Source organism: Thamnophis elegans, chromosome 1 (assembly GCF_009769535.1).
Source record: "Thamnophis elegans isolate rThaEle1 chromosome 1, rThaEle1.pri, whole genome shotgun sequence".
NCBI classification, from domain to species: Eukaryota; Metazoa; Chordata; class Lepidosauria; order Squamata; family Colubridae; genus Thamnophis; species Thamnophis elegans.
Window position 1 is genome coordinate 117,289,913 of NC_045541.1, and position 23,413 is coordinate 117,313,325.

Below are 23,413 nucleotides of genomic sequence, written 5' to 3' on the forward strand. Positions count from 1 at the left end.
CTCCCTTTGCCTGCACATGCTCAATTCGAAAACTCAGTCCGCCCGAGTTAGGGCTGTTTTGGGAGAGCTCCAGTCTAAGAGCAGAAAGGCTGAAAAAAGTTTCCCAATTTGGACCACGTTTAAATTCTCAGATAGAGGAAATCACGCTTCTACATCAGGTCTGTCTATTTACCTCCAGTGAGGCTTCCGTCGCTTTAAGAGAAGGGCTGCCGGGTTTCCCTGCTGTTGCTAATTGCAAGCACTGCAGGGGGTTGGAAAGGCTTGCACAGCGGGGGCTGGCTAGCAAGGGAGCAATTAGTGGGATAAACCAAGTTCCCTGTTGGAACAGGGGCGTCCCAGGGGGAGGAAAAGTCCAGCAAGGCTCTGAGAAGGCTCTAAAGCAGGTGAGCCGGATTGCTAGGATTCCCTCGCCTGCTCCATTTTGCCCGGCAACAGCAGCGACGGCTGGAGCCTTCGCACACCTTCAGGGCTGGAAAGAGCGGGAAGCGGCTGCGTGCGCACCCCCCGCCATTTTGGATCGCTCCGACTCACTGGGCAGAGCGGCAGAGCTCAGAGCGTGCTAGGAACAAGGCAGCAAGAAGAGCCCAGCCAGCCAACGGAGCCTCAGCGAGCCCTCAACGACTGCAGAACGCCGCGGGGAGGCTGGGGGCTAGTCTGGGAAGCCAGCTAGTCTCTCCCTCCGGGAAATAAGCTAAGTCTCGGGGAACCGAGGGAGGTGGGAGGAAGGAAATCCGACCCCAAGGCGGCCCTTCCCTCCTGGAGATTCTGCCAGCGCTTTTGGACTGCAAAGGCCAGCGCGTGCCCATCCCAACTCCAGCTATCTTCCAGGCCTCGTGGGGACCTGAAATGGCTGAGGAATGCAGGGAGGCCTTAGGGGATCAGGTGGGGCCCTCCAGCAAGCGCTGCAAGCTGGATCCCTCTGTAAATAAAGGCAAAGGGCACAAAGGCTCACTTGAAAGGTCTTCTCCAAGAGCCACAGTGGATCCCAGGGAGGTTTCAAGGCCCCTTCAGCCAGAACCTAGCCCAGGCCGTCGCAGCAGGGAGTCAGCTTCCCCTGATCGTGAGGCCCAATCCCCCGGGGACAGTGAATTCTTGTCTGGGGATAACTATGCATCCAGGGATCCATCTCCTGAAGCATCTTGGGGGTACCCCGACTCCCCTAGCTCCTCCATCGGAGAGGAACGAGATTCTGTCCAGAATTCCCCCTTTGGGAAGGGTGGATCCAGCTCAGGCAGGCCTAGCCAGCGCAGGCCCAGTAAGCAAAAGAAAAAAAGGGGAAAAAGTCCTGCTCTCTCGGATGAAATGAGGGAGGTAATTGCCTTAGCCATCTCCCAAGGGATAGCTGAAGGCATTAAGCGCAAGGGCTCTCGCAAGGGCAAGGCCCCAAAGGAGAAACGCAAACCTCGGGCCTCCACCTCTAAGGAGCCTGTATCCTCCTCCCCATCTTCAAGCCCCTCTCACTCTGGGTTATCAAGTTCTGAGCAGGAAGAAGGGGAGATTTTCGCCCTTTCCGAAGACGAAAACCCCACCCGACAAGCCAAAATTCTCTGGCCTATTTCAACCGTCATTATTCAAGTCTATCTTGCACAAAGCCATGACGGCCACAGAGTTAGGCCCCACTTCCAGACCTGAGGCCTCTCAGGCTTCCACTTCCAAGGATCTTAAGCATGGGTTGTTCAAAGAGACAAACCCCAGTGGGGGGGATAGAACTCTATATGCAGTAGAAGATAAAATGGAGGAAATCCTCAAATTCCCAGAAGTAGATGCCCCAGTCGTGTCTCTGACTTCCAATTCCAACCTGCCAGCTGAGCTCTTAGAGGGACTTAAGGCAGAAGATAAGAGGTCAGAAAAGGCATGTCAGAAAACACACATGGCGTCTGCCTGGGCCATCAAGGCATCCACCTCTGCCTCCTTTTTTATTAGGGCCACCCTATTCTGGCTGCGCCAACTCAGGTCCAGACCCCCGCCCAGGAAATCTAGGTGGCGCCATGAGCTAACCAAGATTATTACCGCTGTCGAGTATTCGGCGGATGCCACCTTGACAGCAGCAAAATTCTCTTCCAGAGCTCTAGCTTCCAATATCACCTCCCGCCGCCTCCTATGGCTCAGGCACTGGCAGGCCGAAATGAAGGCTAAATGGAAGCTGGCATCGGCCCCATTTAAGGGGGGCTTTCTGTTTGGAGAGGCCCTGGACAAGTTTGTCACCGAAACCAAGGACAAACGCAAGATCCTTCCGGCAACCTTTAAAAGGGGTGACCGGAAACGGGCGGGGTCCTTTCGTAAGAGACCCTACAGGAGCCAGGAAACAGGGCAATCTTCTCACCCTTCCCCCTATCAGAGGCCCTTTCAGGCAGGGGGGGATAGGCACCAAGACAGATCCTTCGGGGCTCGTGCCAACCAATCCCAGTCTTCCTTTCGGAGACCATTCCGAGGAGGAGGAAACAACAGTGGTGGATCCCGGCCCTTTCGTAAGGGAAAGTGACGGTCACAGGGATCCCCCCATCGGGGGTCGGCTACGGCTGTATGCCGACAGGTGGGAGGAGATAACATCGGACAAGTGGGTCCTCAACACCATTCGCAAGGGCCTTCTCCTGGACTTCCTATCCTTTCCCCAAAGAAAGGTTATCCGCTGTCCTACCCCCAGGAACCCAGAAAAGAGGGAACGCATGAGGGCAGAAATCTGCCATCTCCTAGAGATAGAGGCGATAGAGCCAGTCCCCAGGGATCAGCAGGGGAGGGGCTTCTATTCAATCCTCTTCCTAGTGCCCAAAAGTTCAGGGGGGTGGAGGGCCATCTTGGACCTCAAGAGCCTAAATCAGCATCTGGCTTACAAGAGGTTCAAGATGCAGTCACTCCACTCCATCCTGGGCTGTGTGAGGGAGGGGGACCTATTGACATCAATAGATCTCAAAGAGGCCTACCTGCATGTCCCCATCCATGTGGCCCACAGGCGGTTCCTGAGGTTCTACGCGGAAGGGAAGCTTTTCCAGTACAGGGCTCTTCCCTTCGGGCTATCATCTGCGCCCAGAACATTCACCAAAATTCTGGCAGTGCTAGCGGCTCATCTCCGCAACCATCCGGTTCGTCTGGAATGTTATTTAGACGACATAATCATTAACTCTCTCACCACCAAGCAGGCACACCGCGATGTTTCTCTAACTGTGCAGACCCTGCAGTACCATGGCTTCTCTGTCAACATGGAGAAGAGCCAGTTCCGACCATCCACCTGTATACAGCACCTGGGTGCGGTCATCAACTCCACCTCCTGCCAGGTATTTCTTTCGCCAGACCGGCTGTCGAACCTGAGACGCAGAGTGAAGCACTGCAGCCTTGCCAGGTCGGTACCCATCATTCAGCTGTCCCAGCTCCTAGGGATAATGATCTCGTGCCTGGGGGTGGTTCCCTGGGCTCGCCTTCACGCCAGGGAGCTGCAGTGGTTTCTGCTGCCAGTGCAGAGGGCCAGGAACAGCAACTCACTCAGGCGGGTTCGGCTCCCACGAAAGGTGATCCGGTCTCTGGCATGGTGGAGGTCCAAGGCAGTCAGGAAGGGCTGCCTGTTCAAGGAGCCGGAGAGACTAGTTGTCACCACGGATGCCAGCCTCCTGGGGTGGGGCGCTCACTGTCAGGGCCACCTAGCCCAAGGCCGATGGACTCAGAGGGAGGCCGCCCACAGCATCAATTGGCTGGAACTGAGGGCAGCTCGCCTAGCGCTGAGAAAGTTCGCATCTCTAGTAAGAGGGGCTCATGTACTGTTGATGACAGACAATGTGGCGACAAAAGCGCACATAAACCGGCAAGGGGGCACTCGATCAAAGGCCCTCATGCTCGAGGCAGAAGCGCTGGGCAGGTGGGCGGAACGTCATCTGGCTTCTCTCAGTGCGGATCACATCTCCGGCGTAAGCAACCGGGAAGCAGACTGGCTGAGCCGCCAACGCATCGACCACTCGGAGTGGCGCCTGCACCCGGACCTGTTCCAGCAGATCGTGAGGAGGTTCGGCAAGCCACAGGTAGACCTGTTTGCCACACACAACAACACACAGCTCCCACGCTTCTTCAGTCGCTACCACTCGCCCCAGGCGGAGGGAACCAATGCTCTGAGGTCAGCGTGGCCTCAGGGACTTCTGTATGCCTTCCCTCCACTTCCGCTCATCCCTCAAGTGGTGAACAAGCTCCTGACCGAAAGGCAGACCTCATTCTGGTGGCTCCCTTCTGGCCCAGAAGGCCCTGGTACGCTGACCTGGTCAGCCTCTCAGTTCAAAGACCTTGGAGAATCCCCCGGGACAAGATTGCCCTCAGCCAGGGGGCCATCACCCATCCGGAGCCCCAGTGGCTGCAGCTAGCCGTTTGGCACTTGAAGGGGAGCTCCTGAGAAAGCAAAAATTCCCTGACCAGGTCATTCGATCAATCCAAGCGTCCAGGAAGCCCTCTACGACTAGAATCTACGATGCCACCTGGGCCGCCTTTCTCACGGTGGTGCAAGACTAGGAACATAGAGGCCTCCTCAGCCTCGATCCCCCAGACCCTAGACTTTTTGCAAGAGGGTCTGGATAAGGGCCTTGCAGTCAGCACCCTCAGACGCCAGGTTGCAGCCTTGTCTACCATCCTGACAAAGGGCTCCTCTCGCTCGCTGAGTCAGCTCCCCCAGATCAAGAGCTTTCTCAAGGGAGCAGCGAACATCAGCCCTCCAACTGTTCACCGGTATCCGTCATGGGATCTTCCATTTGTGCTTAAGGCCCTGACCAAAGCCCCATTTGAGCCTTTGAAAAAGACCAGTCTGCACTACCTCACCATCAAAACCGCTTTCCTGGTGGCCATTACATCCGCTCGCAGGGTAGCCGAGCTTGCTGCGCTCTCTGTCAGGGAGGATTTGTGCGTAGTTCACCCGGACAGAGTAATATTGAGACTTGATCCGTTATTTGCTCCGAAAATTAACTCCCTGTTTCACAGGACTCAAGAACTTATTTTGCCCAACTTCTGTCCCCATCCTTCTCACCCTAAGGAGCGTGAGTGGCACAAGCTGGACGTGAGACGGGCCGTGCGCACGTATGTAAAGAGAACAAAGGACTACCGCCGGTCAGAGGTTTTCTTTGTCTCCTTCCTCCCTGCGTCCCTGGGCCGCAAGGTCTCCTCTCACACTGTGGGACGTTGGCTACGTGCTTGCATCAAACTGGCATATGAGCACCAGGGCAAGACGGCTCCGAGACGAATCACCGCTCACTCCACCAGGAGCGCTGCAACGTCTGCAGCCTGGGCAACCCAGGCCTCTATCCTAGACATTTGTAGAGCGGCCACCTGGGCTTCCCCCACGGCCTTTATTAGAAACTATAAGATCGACACCTTTGCCTCAGCCGAAGCCTCCTTGGCAGAAGAGTATTACAAAGAGTGGCTGAAATGCCAGAGGCTTCGGCGCTTCCCCACCCTGGGACTCAATAGCTTGGGCATGTCCCAGCATTTGGGCTCTCTGAGCAGTGCACTGGAGAAAGACCGTTGGCTTACCTGAACAGTCGTTCTCGGGGCACTGCGAAGAGAGCCCAAACCCACCCGGGTGTTTGTATTTTGAACGATGTGGCTGTATTGACTGTAATTGATTACAGGACGGTTCCTTCGTTTTCGAATTGAGCATGTGCAGGCAAAGGGAGGCGTGGTCAAGAAAAACATCACTCAGTCCAAGGGCAGATAGGCTGTGTTAACCCAGCATTTGGGCTCTCTTCGCAGTGCCCCGAGAACGACCGTTCAGGTAAGCCAACGGTCTTTCTATCATTTGCTAGAGGTTATTGAATGATGTGTCCAGCAACAGGATAAAAAGCTATTGCAGAATGAATATGTTCCTAAATTCCTAAGATGTCATTGTGACATCTGATGATTTGTTCTATTTTATGTGAACAACTGACTGATGATTGCATGGGTTGAAACTGTAAAAGCCTTCATTTCTATGTTAAGTTGTATTGGTTTAACCATGGCTGTTATTTCTTTATTCTGTTCTAGTTTTAAATGATCTTTATTACATGCACCCTGAACAACTTGCCTAATTGCAATAAAAACATCACAGATGCTTATCTCAAAGGTGCTTTTTTGGAAGGCAACTGGGCTTTCTGGAATTAATTTTGAAGATGTTTTGCTTCTCATCCAAGAAGCTTCTTCAGAGCTGAAGAAGCATCTTGGATGAGAAACGAAATGTCTTCAAAGACAAACCAGAAAGTCCAATGCCTCTTGAAAAAGCATCTACGGGAGAACCATGACCTGAATGACTGAGAATCTCCATAGACATCACAGATGCTTATCATTTGATTGACATTAAAGTTGCATTATAGTATAATTATGTTTGTTTTAGTCTTGAAAATAATAGCACTTCAGTACAGGATTTACTAAATTTACTGTAAATTAATTTTTTTAAAAAGCTATCTGCAAGAAAGCTAAACAATGCAGAAAGTAGAAAAGAAAAAAAAACATAGTTTGAATGTACACTCAGCTTTATAATGCTGAGTCAAAAGTTAGTGAATAAATTAATTTTTAAATAATACAGCTCTTCCAAAGATCATATGTGACAAGATTCCAGGTAGTCCTTGTTAGTGACCATTTACAGTTATGTTGGGGAAGAAAAAGTAACTTCACAAATCAATCCAGGCATTTTTTGCTGGTCTATAAAGCAAAGGAAAATTGAAATAAAATCACAGTCATGGTTTCACATAATGACCAGTTTGCTGGAAGCAATTTGGACTGCCTATATTAGCTACACTTTTATTTCTTCAGGAAAACCTGAAGGTTTTATTTATTTATTTATTAAATTTATATGCCAACCCACATCTCCTTGGAGGGGAGATTGGACGGCATAGATAACAAGACGTTGTGCTTGTCAGCCTGGGTTTGAGGCCAGAGTGTTGCACAATGGAGATAATCCCCATTCCTTTCCCTAGCTCCTGCCCATCAGCCATTTGAAAGCATGCAAATGCAAGTAAAATAAATAGGTCCCACTTTGTTTGGAAGGTAACAGCACTCCATGAGCCTCGGCATATAGTCATGCTGGCCACATGATCATGGAAATATCTTTGGACAACACTGGCTCCCTTGGCTAAGAAATGGAGATGAGTCAAACATGGCTGGAGAGGGGAAATCTTTACCCTGATTTTTATATTCCATTATCAGTAGTTTCTCCTTTGTCCATCCCAAGGGCTTCATTAATAGCACAACCCCCTGTAACTTTTCTTAACCATTGTTGACATCTCTACTATTGCATATGTATATATGTGTGGAAAGTGATACAGACCTTAACACATATGCAATTTCTATTTTAAACGCTACTGGTTTCCCAATTCCAGGATTTATAGAGAGTAGTGACAGTTTGCTACCTACCCACCCTTTTATTTCTGGATGCTGATAAATCTACAAAGCCTTAGAAAATATGACTTTCTGTCCCCTATGGACAGTCCAACCATCCCCTGTTAATTAATATTTCTTCCTGTCTTTAACTCATTTTTTTGGTTCTTTGAAACAATTCCCTTCAGAAGTGCCAACATTACCCAGTGCAATTCAGGCCTGCCAGCTCATATTAAACTTAACAGCATGTTCAAGAGCCCATTTTTGTCTATTTTAGGAACCAGCCATTGCTACTATTCCAATTCCCGCTTCACAGAGATCTCTCTGATGGTTCTTGAAATTCCTTCTGTAGTGCTAATGTAGCATCTGATGCTGTCAGGCCACAGTTCCAGCTCTCTTTTATTATGGAAATGATTATCTCTGAAAATTTAGATAATACCACTCTTGGCTGCTTATCGGGAAAGTGAATGGAAACAATATGAAGTGTCCACAAGCTTGTTGGCATATTGCAGATTCAGGAATCTCAAGAAATAATTTTCTATTTTTGTGCAAAAATGGATATTCTGACATTCATGTTCTTTCCACTTATTCTTCCAGGTATAAGCTTGGGGTAAGAAATTGATTTAGTTAAAAGTATTGATTAAAACACCAAATTGTTGTTTCATCCTGTTAATTGAATTAATGGAATTAAATTGTATTAACCTTGAAATAAAATGCAATTAAGCTTTGTTACATATCATCTTTCAAAAAATATCTATGGAGATTCTCAGTCATCCAGGTCATGGTTGTCCCGTAGGTGCTTTTTCAAGAGGCAACTGGACTTTCTGGTTTTTCTTTGAAGATGTTTCTCTTCTCATCCAAGAAGCTTCTTCAGCTCTGACTGGATGGTGGGGAATGGAAGGATTTATTTTCCTTGCAGACAGCTGGTCATTTGCATTTTTTAGCATGCCATTAAGGCCACCTGGAGGTTTATCTGTGTGGTCAGGGTCACGGGTGTTGGAAAAATTGAACAGCCTTCTCTCAACAGAGGGGGAAGAGATACGACATCATTTACCTCCAGTCTACAACACAGTCCTTTCAATAGTTCCAAGAAGGCTCCACACCCATTTACATCACTCAGATGAGCCTGACAACACAGATAAACTTCAAGGTGGCCTTAATGACTTTCTAAAGAATGCAAATGACCAGCTATCTGCAGGAATATAATCCTTCCATTCCCCACCATCCAGAGAATCTTCTTGGATAAGAAGTGAAACCTCGTCAAAGAAAAACCTTTCAAAAATAGTTTTCCAAGCCTTTTCCATGGTAAAAATGGCCAGCAAATTAAACTATTTCATATCCTTGCTTGGGTTCCTAGGTACTTTTCTCCGGTCATATTGGAGGAGGCCACCTTGAGTAACGAGCATTAGCAATTCCCATATTATTGTCTTTATTTCATGTTTGTGTATGTTACAGGAGTTGCCCAGAAGAGGGTGATCAAATTCCACCGCCACCCATTACCTGGAGTCAGGTGGCAGGTTTCAGGCCTGTCATTGAAACCAACATGAAGAATTGCCTTAAAGAGATAACCCACACGGAGAGATGGCAAGCATTGCAATCTCTTACTACGGCCTATGTCATCTATATGGGGGTGTATTACAGACACTGTAGTCAACAGGTAAGAGTTCAGGAAATGAAATTCTGTGTCTGCAGTTGTCTTTGGGGATTTCTTTTGTTCCATGATTCTCCTTCTATTTGGAGGAAGGAGGTGCCTCGGTCTGGCTAAAATATCAAAGGAATAGCAACGGGCAAAGTTTAGGCTTGATAGATCTGTTTCGCTATTTATTTTATTTCTTATTTATGCTTTTATGCTGCTCACTCTACGCCCATTCTAGGGAGTTAACAATAAATGATTCAACCCCTTCCCACCACCAAACGAATGAACCTCCCCCCTTCCCTAATCTATATGCCAGGCAGGCATGCTTCAGACCTCAGCTGTATATTGGAAAACGCCTCCTCTTGTGCTTCCAAGGTCCTTTCAATCTTGCAGGGGTGGATCATGGGAATAGTTAACTCTATGAGATCTTGTTAGACAGGTAGATGAAGCACTCTCTCTCAAATAACCAAGACAGAGCCATACAGGCCTCAAAAGATGACAACCAACAACAATCAGTAGAGCTCCCAAAGCCAAGGGGTGACCCAAGTATATTGGAGTCTGTCATTGCCTTCCATGAGCTTAAATGGACTCCGGGGAATGGTAGAGGACAGGAAGGCCTGGAGGAGTCGCGATGGGTCGGACACTCAGCCTTCAACTTCGCAACTAACATCATCATTGCCTCCAGTGCTTCAATTTCTAGCTTCCAGATGTACTTCAAGGACAGTCCCATGTACAATATATGGAGTACTGGTTAGATACAGTAATCTAACCAGGACATGAGTATGGCAGGGCTGATCACACATGGAACTTCCTAAGACCCAAATAGTTCTATAAGTACACCAGTTATTACTGGTAAAAGCTCAAGCAGAGGCTGTGATTTTTGGAGAACTCCCAAATTACAGACACCTCTGAATAGAGATCTGAAAGTTGCCTGGAAAACTAGATCAGATGTCAAACTCAGGGTGAAATTATCTTTTAGTCTGGGCTCAGTGGAGGAATTTGTATCTGGAATTAGAACTAATCTGTCCCTTCAGTATCAAATGAATTCCCCCCTCCCCCCCCCCACTGCAGACCTCTCAGTAAAGCCCTACCTGTCTTTTCTCAGGAGCTTGTGATCTAGCTTGCAAGTTCCTTTGGTGGTTGGAAATTCAGAAAGTTGTACCCCCCCCGATACACCATCATCAGTTGAAGGCTGATTTAGAGTAACTTTGGAACAGGCTTCATTGGCTTTCAGATTTTCAATTAGTATCTTTCTGTGTAATTAGTCGACCCGTAGCTCAGTGGGCATTTAAGTGAAGCTTGCCCTCCTCATAAAACATCCAGTTGCAAATGTGTTTGGAAACATCATCCATGCAGAGAAAATCATAATGATTTCTTTCCTCCCGTTTCTCTAGCCAGTAGTAAACCCGGTTGATTGCATAGAAGAAGTGGAGCACTTGACAACCCAAGTGCTGTTGCCTCTGCTCAGCCAGCCAGCCATGCAGGGCCCTTTGGGAAATGCTCAGGTGAGCTCTTCTTGGATAAACTGCTGCCATAGGCCAGCGTGTCTGAGATAGTGGATCATTACAGACATTACCGTGTGCTGTGACTGCAGAAAAAAAACCATATGCGATTAGGATAAAACTCCAGATCCCTTTGTGTGTTTCCTTGATGCAATCCTATTGAGTTGCAGCTGGAATTACACTTTATGTACAACTCTGTTTTGTTTCATTGAGGGTGATTATTGAAGGCTTCATAATGTGTATCCTCTTGAGTATTAATTTTAGTTCCAAGCAAGATTTTATAATAGATGAGTGGTATGTATTTGGAAAGCAAAAGGATGGAGAAAATTGCTGATTACATGGATATTTTTTTAAAAAAAAGCAGGGTGGTATTTTTTCTCAGTAGAACCAATTTGTGGGATAGACTAGATAAATTGTTACTGCCCAGATGAGTTTCTCTGTTATTTCATTCCTAACTGAGAACTATGATGACTGGAAAATTGCACTGCAAAAAATCTAGATAGCATTAGATTGTCTACTCATTATGGTACACTATAATTCTCATTTCTTTTTTTTTTCCATGTAGACCATGCTCTACTTTAGCAACCCAGCATCCTGTTCCCCAGGACCAGAATCTGTTCGCAGCATTGTTTCTCTGAACTGCAGTAGAAATAAGACTTCAGTGAGTTTAGCAGGCTGTAAATCACCGTTTCCCTTTCTTACTGCTTTCCTCGACCTTGTGAACAGTATCCTCCATGTACATAAAGGGCTGGTTAATCAAGTAAGTACTGACATTTTGGGATCATTTGCATGGCCAAATATAAAGATAATGGAATTGTCTTTGTTTTCTTCAACTCAACCCCCCTCCCCCCCAAGACATTAGCATTTGTCAGATATATTTGAAGAGTCATAAACTCAAAATAAAAATTGATGTGCCCAATGTACTGGCGTATTAGAAGGAAGTATATCAATAATTGATTGTTTGGGCTTGGGTATCTTGAGTTAAATTTTAGTAAAGCAAGCCCAAGAACCACATCAAAACTTTGGTATTAACTGTATGTCAGGAGGAAATATACAAGATACATAAGTTGTTTCTAGAGAGCCTTTATTAATGGTCCCAGAGTTAAGAGAAATTGCTTTGTATTACCTGGGCGAGTGGATGTATGTATTTCTGTATGGCAGAAGGGACTAACTCAAGAAATATGGGGTCTCTAGTTCAGATATTTGATAATCACTTGAAATGTATCTCTTTGTTGTTGTTGTTTTGTCCAGTATGTTTCTATTTTAGAGATGAAAAGTCTGAAGGACTACTTGCTTCAGTGTTGTACAACTGTTCCTCTTTCTTTAAGTCCTTCCTCCGCTTGGTTGTTGCATCATGAATACCATTTACAATATGTTGTACTTTCACTTGCTCAGAAAATGGTAAGTTCTTTGCATCAGCCATTATTCTGGATTGCTTGTGACCATAAAGTAAATTGCTTCGCAGGTCTACTTGAGCCAAAGAGAATAGAACAATTTTTATATATTATCTTTTTATATCTTTCTAATCAAGTGGTTTGTCTCTCGTGTTTGATAAAATGTAACCAGATAACATGAAATTCTGTCATTTTGTCCTGAAATCTTAGTAAATAATGCTGTATATCTGAGTTTTTTTATTGATGCATGTATGTGTGGGATAGATTTATAGATATTGTCATACATACATATCTGGGATGTTTGTTTAGTGTCTTTGTTACAGCTTTTCTATCTGTTGTGGCCAAAAATCTGAACCACTTAAATCAACCAAATCACTTTTAATGTACAACATACATTTATTAACCATGCAAACAAGTACAGAAGTGTTTCTCAACTTTAGCCGTGTTTAGATGTGTGGACTTCAACTCCCAGAATTCCCCAGCCACTTGAAATCCACACATCTTAAAGTTGCCAAGGCTAAGAAATATTGAGTTCTTAGCAAAGTATTAGCTCGTTGCTGAGGTGCATTGAAGAGAAGCAGTACCACAACTTATGTGCCTTTGGCCTACTACATTACAAAGACAAAGGAAGACACTATTGGGATATTTTGGGGCTATTGGGATATTTTTGATAAACCCATCTGGGTGGCCTTCTTATTGATCACTTCCTACTAGATCAGTATGCTATACATATTATCTTAGAGATAGGATCAATGTATATAAATAATACAGTATCTGAGGCCACTGGTTCCGGCGTGGCTCTCCAACCTATCATTACTCAGGGTCAATTCAGCTTGTTGTGAATGTTTATTAAAAGGGCACTTTAAGAAGAATGGGCAGTATCTTATGGGAGCTGGTAGTGAATGCAGCTCATATGTATATGTATGTTATCACATTTCAGTTTCCAAGATTTGTCTAAGACTTAACCAAAGAATGCATTAATTCCAGCACTCATAAAGTACCATACATTTTATAGTACTTTCTAGCTTTGGGTTTCACTGATTATGGTGTCACCAGATACCAGGGTCAGAATTAGGATAAAGAATGTAAACCGATTTTGATCAAATTTACTCATCAATTTTTCCTAGATTCCTTTTTCTTACATTGGCCTATATGATCAAATGTTTTTCCTTGGGTATTTTCTATGCTGGATTAAATAATATACTCATTAAAATTATATTGGTGGGGCACTACTTCCTCTGTTACATAAAATTTAACTGTTAATTATAGAAGTGCAGAGGAGAAGAATGTAGGGGTGGGGTAGGGTAGAGTGGGGCAAGATGGCTTGAATGTGGCTTTTGGAGCTGGCTGGATCATTTCATTCTCCAGCCTCTTGCCTGCTTTTTTCCCCTTTTTGTTTTAAAGGCATAGAAATAAAGAAGCTATGAAATCTTATCTTCTTCCATTCTGAATTGTGAGAAATTAACACAGCATCTTTTTGATCTTTGTGATTCTGCAAGCATTTAGATCCCCACCCTCCTTTGAAATGCATTCCATTTCAAAAGAGTTTGGGAGCCTGGTGCAGTGGATTCATTAACTGTACTGTAGGATGAAAAAGTGTGGGTGAGCTATACGCTAATGGCTGACAAATCTGGAAGTCTGACAAACCCAAGCCTCTGTTTTCGTTTTATCTCTTGCCAAGTTAAAGACAAAGTTATACTACATTGGGTTGATTTGAGGACAGTGTAGAAGTATCAGAAGCAAACAGATTGTTGGAGCATTTAGCAAAAATCATGCCATATTAGAATAAAAGGAGCAGAAGCACCATTTGAACGAGGCTAGAAAAGTCTAGAGCAGATATAAGACAAAGAAGCAAGTAATCAACTAGAAAGAAGACAAAGATATGCTTAAATTAAGTACATGCTTAGTCATTATGTGCATGCTAAAGAGATACAAATTGAAATACAAAGAGGATATTTGGCAGTGTCTCATGTGGCCACTGCCAAATCCTGCTTATTTTCTGTGCTTGCACACTTTTAATAAAGAAATACTTGTTTCTCCACAAATGTCATATGGCATCTTCTTTCTGGGCTTGGACATGAACTAGGAGAAGAGTTATCTTTCTTTCAACAACATGATTTATTTGCAGCAAATAAAAACAGGCCATTATTGGGATTATATCTCATGATATCATATTACCTTCTGTGTCGATGATAACAACACTTTCACCTTTGTTGTTGTTGTTTTGCTTCCTATGCAGGCAGATGCTTGTCCAGATTGCAACCAAGATGCTTCACTCCATCACTCTGTTGCCATGGTGTTGTTAAGTCGCTTGTTGCCAGGTAGTGAATACCTGGCTCATGAGCTACTCAGGGGCTTTGCTTTTAATCCACAACTGATTCCGTAAGTTTTATTCTTCTTTTCCTCACTGCTTCTTAGGCTTATATATGTATGTGTATGCATTTATGTAAGGTTATGTGGCAACAGCACCTAGACTTACATACCCTTCATAATTCTTTACCGCACTTGCTGAGAAGTTTACAAATTTCAGATATTGCCCCCCAACATTCTTAGTCCTCATTTTACTGACCTCAGAAAGATGGAAGGCTGAGTCAACCTTGAGCTGGTCAGGATGAAACTCCGGGATGTGGGCAGAGTTAGCCTGCATTCTAACTACTGAGCCACGACGACCTCTGCACACGTACACTCATTTTTATGGATTATGATGATACATTTAAAAGTACATTTTCTCTCTGAAGTCTTAATATTTTAAAAATGAATTGGCAAAATTTTATAAGCTGAGCCAAGAGGTTCCTGAGCTTTCTTGTAATTAAACATACATCTGAAACATTATTTTTCTCTCTGGGGCTATGTTGTCTTTGTTAGGAATGGATAACAATCTAAGACAACAGGATTGGCAGTTATAAGTAATATACAATCACCACTTTATGTTTCATTCTTTAGGAAGGCATTTTTGCATTTTTTGAATAGTCCTTGTCATTGGTGATCAATATTTGAATCAATTGCCCATCACAGATCTGCACTGGAAAGTTCTCAGTTTATGATTCATTTGGTGAAGATGGGATGGATTTTAAAAATATTAGGCAAATTGATAGAAGATTGGTTTCTCAATGACTTAGTCTGCGGTGCTTAAAATTGGACATCTATGGTTCTGGAAAGTGGATGTGTTGCCTCAAAACTCAGGCACCCCAAATGTGTATGGTGCTGAAAACCTATTCCCTGAATTTGGGAAAGAAAATACCTTTTACCTTTGCAAAGGGATTTCTTTGCCTCCTGAAAATACGAATCACTAGTAGTTCAGGCAAACCAGAAAGCATTTATTTGGGGTGGGGTGTTTTATAGTGTACAGAAACAAATTATCCTTATATTCATTACATGTGTCATAGTAAGAAAATGATCAAACAATAAAATATTTGGATTACATATGAGTCTTGAACAATAGCAGACATTGATTCTAAATAACATTCAGCAAGTGGTAAATTTGTGGATTACATAACCTTTTCCCAGCTCGGACTGTATCTTTCTTGAAAGTTACAAGTTCAGAATGTGCTCTCTGTTGTGTAGCTACTGAAAAAAGCAAGTTATCAAGTACCAAAGAAATGGTCTTGGCTAAGGAGGAGGAAAATATGCTTTCTTAAAGTTAAAAAAAAAGGCCCAGGCCTCCATATTAAAAGTACTAATAACACCTTTTAAATGCTAATAATGAAGCCTACAATTTTGAGCCAACAGGTATACAAGGAGTTCTACAAATAAGTGGGCTTTGCCAATTTATATTAGTTTTATTAAAGAAGCTTGAATGTAAGATGTACTTTCTACAAAAACCTATACAGAAAAAGGCTTACTTTGTTCTCACTGCTGTGTTCTTTTTTATTATCTTCATTTTTCTCACCTTTTCAGACTTTAACAAATCATCTTCAGCTCCCTCCCCATCCCCGAATATTGACATTTCAAATAGCCCTTAAAGGGTTTGCTCATTGCTGTATCTGTGTGTAGTTATATCTGTCCATCTGTCTGATTCCTGTCTATCCTTACTGCATCTGGTACCTGCAGTTGTGATGTCGTTTACCTATCTCTGATAATTTTCTCTCTTTCTGTTGTAGTTGATACTATAATACATTTTGGATAAGAATTCCTTTATTTAATTACATGTTTGGTCATCTCGTCCAATTAATATTCAATGATTCTGTATATAGCCCTTCTTTGTTTTGAAGGCAAAACTATTTTGAGGGGCCACTAGATGGTTTCTGAATTTTAATTAAGTCCATAGAACTTATTGATTAATTGCTTCAATCTTCTCAGATTTGCCTCTATTCTTTTCAGGCTAACAACATTAGTGCATATTGAGCTTATATAATTTGCATTGATCTTTTAGTGGCTGTACGTTGTGGCACTTAAATGTGAGATGCATGTTTCAGGGGAATAGTAGGTGTATATGGAAGGTGTTGAAAATAAATTGGGCATGCCATCAATTATATGGTGTTCTTTATAACTTTACTGATGTTCTGCCATTTGTGCATTTTTTTAAGATGCTCTCACCTAAATAATTGAGTGCCTGCATAAGCAGTTAAAGCATAGGCACATTTGAGTTCTTCATGCTCGTCTCCTTTTTCTGCCTTTCTACCTTATTGACAGTAGCGTGTATCCACATATGGATCTTGTTACTCGCAGGGACTACAGTTCAGAGTTCAACTACAGATAAATATAAAGCCTGTGCGAGGTGGGGAGTCTATTTTGGAGCACTGGAAAATGAGGGTTGGAGGGTGGGTGGAAAATTACCTAATATATAAATAAAAGAAAAATGAGTAATGCATCCCTTACTATACCTTGGCCACCCGCTGTATCTCCTACTCTTGTCAATTATTTTTTTAAAAAACCTTTAAATCAAAGTAGAAAGAATAATCTCCAGCAGTCTCTAGTCTAAAGAAGAATCAAAAGCAAGCGAGCAAGAAAATGTGAAGTCTTTTTTATTCCATCCCTTTGAGTCCCTGGTCTGCGACAAAAACAAAATAGAGAAGTGCTGCTGCACACCTCCTCCTCCTCAAAGTATCGGTGTCACTTTCTGACAATGACTCAGCTGTGGTGGGTGTAGCTACATTTCCAAAGTAGTTGGATGTGATGCTTTGCTTTGCTTTTCTCTGCAGAGCCTTGAAAGTATCCTTACTGAATGGCAAAGCAGCTCCCAGCTGCCTCTTGAACAATGCTGCAGTACATCGGGGGAATCAGGCTCCAACACTTGATACCCTCCAAAACCATTCTCCACGCATGAGATCTCAGAGAAGATTTTTGGAATAGAGAATTGATAAAACATATTTTCCTGCTCCTGGAAGCTGTTTAGATGAGGAGAACTGTGAGCTCCTCCTGATATAATTGGAGAAGGTCTTGCATTTTATATAACACTATCTTGAAGGCCTTCACTAATCTATTTGCAAAGTTTACAGTGTTTCATAATTCATTCGCAGCAAATGAAGAGTTGACTTCCTTGAGTCATTCCTTGTGTAGTCTGTCATCCCTGCAAGGGATATCAATGTTTTCAATGCAGTTTTCAATGCTGTGGCTTCTCCAGCAATTGGTGATTGAAAAAGAGGAATAGTTTTCCATGACAACTAACATCCTGGTAGGCATGATGACACTTGTAGTAGGAATTGAAAGTAACTACCAGATGTTGGTCCATTTGTTAAATCAAAAAAGGGGGTGTTGGGTGTCAAAAAAAGTGATCTCTAGAATGGACAAGGGTATTGACAAGGAGCAGAGGCAACTGGACTTTCTTGGAAATATTATACTCACAACTGAAGAAGCTTTTTGGATGAGAAGCGAAATGTTGTCCAGGAAGGAAAGGAAAGGAAAGGGAATGGAAGGGAAGGAAAGGAAAGGAGAAAGGAAAGGAAAGGAAAGGAAACCCAAGGAAATGTCTCTTGGAAAAAGCACCTTTGGGACAACCATGACCTGGATGTTTGAGACTCTCAACAGACATAAAGACCAGGGATCTTAAAGGCATGATGTTTCTGCATCTCATCCAGAAAATAATTGCTGATAGTAGTCAGATAATGTATCATTTGCCTTCTGATTCTATAGAATATACAAATTTGGTTTTTATTCTTTTCAAGACACTTCAATTCAGAAACATATACTGGATCACATGGTTCCCCAGTAGCAGTGCTACTGAAAGTATTTTTTATCAAATGTGAGTCTCACAAAATTTACTTTAACAGGATTTATGGAAGTGGAAGGGATGGGTTTCCCTCCAGCAGTTTGAGCAATTGAGCAATTGAGCAATTGTTCCTTTATAGGTATTATATTCCCAGATAAATTAGAGCGAAAACTTTTTTTAAAAAAATCATTCTAATAGTCATTCTATAGATGAGTCTTTTCACTGCTAACAAGAATCTTACATGCAGCTGTTTCTCTAATAGTCTCCTGAACTTTGTCAGTCTGGGTATTATTATTCTTGAAACCTGGACTGCTTCTTTTGATTTGCTGATGAAAGCATAAGAGCGTGTCTATTACCAGAACAAGCTGGTCTCATTGCATTGAAGATTTACCCCTGGCTTGTATTTACATAATTAATCAGCCAGTAGAACTCTGATGGGCTGGATATCTTTAAATTACACTGTGATCCACTTATGTGGTTTTTCATGCCGGTTTGGATTATGGGGGTATAATGAATTTTTGAAGCCAGTCTCTCCTTGCTGGAAACATCACTTGGCATTTTTACAAATTATAGCCACAATACTTTTTCAGGGCTTGCTGGTCTGCTGAGTGGCATGTTGTTTTGGATTTGGTCCTCTGTCCATAGAGTGATGGTCTTTCCCATCCAGTCCAAGTGAGGATTGCATGGATGAAATACCAGCTTGAGTTTCTGAGATGTGCCAGAGACCACCCTGAGCGATTGCTCACCTTTTCCTTATGACATGAATAATGACTGACCTGTATCATCATCGTATTTCATATTGGCTGATTTATCTATCGGTGTGCTCTCTCTCTCTCTCTCTCTCTCTCTCTCTCTCTCTCTCCCCTCTCTCTCTCTCTCTCTCTCTCTCTCCCTCTCCTCTCCCTCTCCCTCTCCCTCTCCCTCTCCCTCTCCCTCTCCTCTCTCCCTCTCTCAAAGTGGGGGTGGAACTCCTGTCTGTGGGCTTACTCAAAGAGTGACCACCTAAGGTAAGAGGACTCCAGATCTGCAGAGTATATCATGCCAGTTTCTCTTTATGTTTGGGCATGTGTAAATGGTGGAACTCGTCAAAGCCCACCAATAATCAGATCTGCTTGCCATGGGTATCAAGTTCAGTTATATATTCAGACAAATGAATGGCATAAATGGCAGAACTCTGGATAACAAGGTTCAACCTCCATATCAACAGGATCCAACTTCTGTTGCTGCTTTCCACTTTTCCTCTTCCCCTAGCCTGTTTTTCTTGTTTCTGGTGCTCCTCTAACCTTACTGGCCCCTCCCATCCTTTGCTTTACTGCCTGTTCTCCTGTCTTTCCCCCATATTACCAGATTAAACACAACCCAGGTAGCTCCTCTAACTCGGCTGCTTCCTCCTTTGTATGTATAGTAGCACATCAGTCCTTGATGTTTCTTTCCCTGTCAATTTGCTATTTTCATTCCTATTCTCAGAGAGGTGTTTAGCGATGCCAAGCTGCTTTTCCTTGCGCTACCTTTCCTTGTTCCTCGACCATGGTGAACACAGTGTGCATTTATAGCAATGCGCTTTCGTTTTTGTGTTTTTAGCTAATCCTCCATATTTCACAGGAAAATATCTTAAGGAAAAGCATGCCTCTTCCTTCTTCTGGCATGCTAACAGTATCTGTTAAGTCACTGTTGGGAAAAAAGCAGTTGCCTTATTAGCAATGTTATCTGAAGAGTGGGATTTGTTTGTAAATACAGTAACAGCATGGTTGATTAAAACAGAGTGTATTTGAGTATAGTAAAAACCCTATGTATTTTATCATCTGTTCTCTCCCCTTCTTTTTTCCAGTGAAGGCAAGATGGGAGGACCAGAAGCTGCTGACTTCTCAGATCTTCTGCACTTGAATTCAAAGCCAAAGCCATTACAGCTAAGCTTAACAGCTCCCATTTCTTCACTCCCTAGTTATGGTGCTTTACTGGAAGACGCTTACCGACAGCTTCCACTGATACAGTCTTGTTTTCTCTTTCATTTCATCTACTTGGAACCAGCTCTTATTCATTCTAGAAATGTTTACCAAGGCCGAACACATCTCATCCGATCCATGCTGCTTCCTGAGGTCAAACGGCCTATCCTGCCTTCGGATTGGCTTTTCCTTCCTCTTATCAGCCTCTATAACAAAGCGACTGGGGCGGGAACGCAGTGGGCCACAGAGAGCCCTCTTCCTCTGGACCTTGTGAATGTCGTGACTCGGAATCTGCAGTGGATCCTCCTATTGGAGACCTGGAGGCCCCAAACCCTTCAGGGTATCCCAATAGCAGCTAAGCTCGCGAGGCTTATGTGTGTGTTCCTCACAGGCAGTGACTTATTTCTGGAAGGCCCCGTGCATTGCTATACAGCAGCTCTGCTCTCCCTTTACTGCCAGTCCAAAGTGTTTGAGTCCTTGAATTTGGACGCTCCTCTCCCTGGCTTAGCGTCTTTCCATGACCTTTATATAAGCTTGTTGGAGCAGTTTGAAAGTGTCTCCTTTGGAGATCCTCTCTTTGGGGTCTTTGTGCTTCTTCCTTTGCAGAGGCATTTCAGCAGTCAGCTAAAGATGGCTGTCTTTGGAGAGCATGTGAACACCTTAAGAGCTCTGGGAGTTCCACTCCAACAGGTAGGTCTCACGATGGATGCAGATGGAGAGCAGATCACTCAGCCACTGTACAGGTATTCCTCAACCTACGACCACAATGGAGCCGAGAATCTATGTTGCTAAGTGAGGCATTTGGTAAGGGAGGTTTGCCCCATTTTACAACCTTTCTTGCCACAGTTGTTTGAAACGAATTACTGCATTTGTTAAGTTAGTAACACGTTTGTTAGGTGAATCTGGCTTCCCCATTGATTTTGCTTGTCAGACTATCGCAAACCACATGACCCCGGAACACTGCAACGACCGTTATAAATATGAATCAGTTGACAAGCATTCTGAATTTTAATCATGTGACTGTGTGGGGAATATTGCAATAGTCATAAGTATGAAAAATGGTCGTAAGTCACTTTTTTCAGTGCGTTGTAACCTCAAATGGTCAATAATGAACTGTTGTAAGTTGAGGACTACCTGTAGCTGAGTCAGCTGTTCAGAACTAAATGGATGCTTGAACTTCTTAAAGGGAATTAATAATTTTCTTTGGACACTCTACATCCAAAGATTTAAGGTCTTGGTGACAATTCCATTTGTGTGCAGAATGCCAAATCCTTTGATGACCTCATAGAGATTTATTTCATAGCAGGGAGAAAATGCAAATGAAGAAGGTATGCACTCCAAATACTGGCATAGCAGATACAATCTTGCAGCAAATAGATTTTAAAGTAATTAATGTTCCAGGGGCACCCCGAGCATTCACTTCCCCCAAATAGAAATGTTAAGGGTTTGATGGAGAGAAAGGGAAGGTGCAGTGAAATGGAAGCAGTTTGCAAAATTAGGAAGAGCTTAATATTTTTACAACTGTAGGGCTGTTCAGTCTGGTCTAAGTCTCAAGCAAATACAGGAAGTTATTTATGACCACAATTGAATTTACGTTGCTAAATGAGAAATTTGATAAGTCAGTTTTCCTCCATTTGACAACTTTTCTTGCCACATTTGTTAAGTGAATCACTGCAGTTGTTGAATTACTAGCACTGTTGTTAGGTGTTAATCCCCATTGACTTTGCTTGTCGGAAGTTTGCAAACGATGATAGAATAGAATAAACTTCTTTATTGGCCAAGTGTGATTGGACACACAAGGAATTTGTCTTTGGTGCAATTGCTCTCTGTACATAAAAAGACAAGATGCATTCGTCAAGAATCACAAGATGCAATCCTAATGATAGTCATAGGGTACAAATAATCAGAAAACAACATCAATATAAATTGTAAGGATACAAGCAACAAAGTTATAGTCCTTCAATCATAAGTGGGAGGAGATGGGTGATAGGAACGATGAGAAAACTAATAGTAATAGTAATGCAGCCTTAGTGAATAGTTGACAGTGGTGAGGGAATTGATCGCATGACCCCAGGACACCGAAACCATCATAAATATAATTAGTTGTCAAGTGTCCAAATGTAAATCACATGGCCATGGGGATGCTGCAGCGATCATAAGTGTGAAAATGGTCATAAGTCACTTTTTTCATCACAGTTACTTCGAATGGCCACTACAATGAACTGTTGTAAGCCGAGGACTACCTGTAGAATGTCCTCCGTTTCTGTAGTAAATATGAAGAAAGGGGGAAAAAAACTGAATAGAGCAGCTGTTTGTTTTAGTATATGCCCTACCATGATTGATCTCCATATGTAAAGACTCTAAACGTAATGTATTTGCTAAATCTGAGTTCAGGCTTTAATGTAATTTGGACTGATCTCTTTGTATCTAATCTAATTATTCCTGCAACTTTTCCATTTTGAGTGAAATCATTTGAGGGTTAGCCTGGATACCAGGGAACTGGAATGCTTGGAGATACAAGGAGGAATGGTTGTGGATTCCTCCCCCAGTCATTTAGAAAAAAATCTTTCATAAACCTCTAACACTGTGATGGCGAACCTATCGCACAAGTGTTAGAGGTGGCACGCAGAGTCCTCTCTCTGGGCATGGGCACCGCTGCCAGCTGGTTTTTGCACATGCTGGAGGGCCAGAAATCCGGAGACCAGATGGCCAGTGCACACGCACGCGCCAGCCAGCTGGTCTTTCTGTTTCCGGCACGTGCGAAGACCAGCTGGCTGGCATGCACCGGAAACCAGAAGGCCAGCTGGCCTGAGGCACGGACACATATGTGTTCTATTTCGGGCACTTGGTACTGAAATTGCCGTCACTGCTCTAACAGCTCTGAGACAGGGAACAGTTTGTTAATGCAGAGAATAGAGCAGCAAAGGGAAGAATAGGCAGAACAGTAACAAGGACAGTGCAATTTGTTTCTTATGCCATTGTGTAGCATGGAACATACAAGGATTGAAAATCACAATTCTTAATTTTTAGCCTAGGGCAAAATTGAAAGACTTCTGTCTTTCCAATACCACTGGATATTTTCATTCTGGGTTATTCTTATCTGTTCCTCTGGATTATGTTAAGATATATGTGTGTGTGTGTGTGTGTGTGTGTGTGTGTGTGTGTTTGCGCATGTGTGTGTTCAGACAAGACTAGCGTTTAAAATGACATATTGCTTTCATGATTCCCTTGCAGTTCCCTTTGCCTCTTGAGCGATACCTTTCTCCTCCTGAAGACAATCTCAACCTCTTAAACCAATACTTCCATGCCCTGGTCACAGGAACCCTGCAACAGCACTGGTGCCCTGTACTTTATGTGGTTGCAGTGGCTCACATCAACACTTTCATTTTCTCCCAGGAAAAGGTCCCACGGGTAGGTAGTAACTTTTCACAGCTTTGCTGAGAACAGATTAATTAGCCAATTGCATACATTCCTCT

General features: G+C 43.5%; 1 protein-coding gene across 3 annotated transcripts in view; it reads left to right on the plus strand.

Annotated features, from left to right (window-relative positions):
• The window catches only part of RPAP1 (RNA polymerase II associated protein 1), a 62,318-nt gene that overhangs the window by 35,586 nt on the left and 3,319 nt on the right, over positions 1-23,413 (plus strand). For all 3 annotated transcript variants that reach the window (XM_032229319.1, XM_032229325.1, XM_032229333.1), the window contains 7 exons: positions 8,770-8,971; positions 10,345-10,455; positions 11,018-11,212; positions 11,704-11,853; positions 14,086-14,228; positions 19,823-20,627; positions 23,172-23,348. In XM_032229319.1, the coding sequence (XP_032085210.1) occupies positions 8,770-8,971; positions 10,345-10,455; positions 11,018-11,212; positions 11,704-11,853; positions 14,086-14,228; positions 19,823-20,627; positions 23,172-23,348 (1,783 nt within the window). The remainder of the gene's footprint in view (positions 1-8,769; positions 8,972-10,344; positions 10,456-11,017; positions 11,213-11,703; positions 11,854-14,085; positions 14,229-19,822; positions 20,628-23,171; positions 23,349-23,413) is intronic.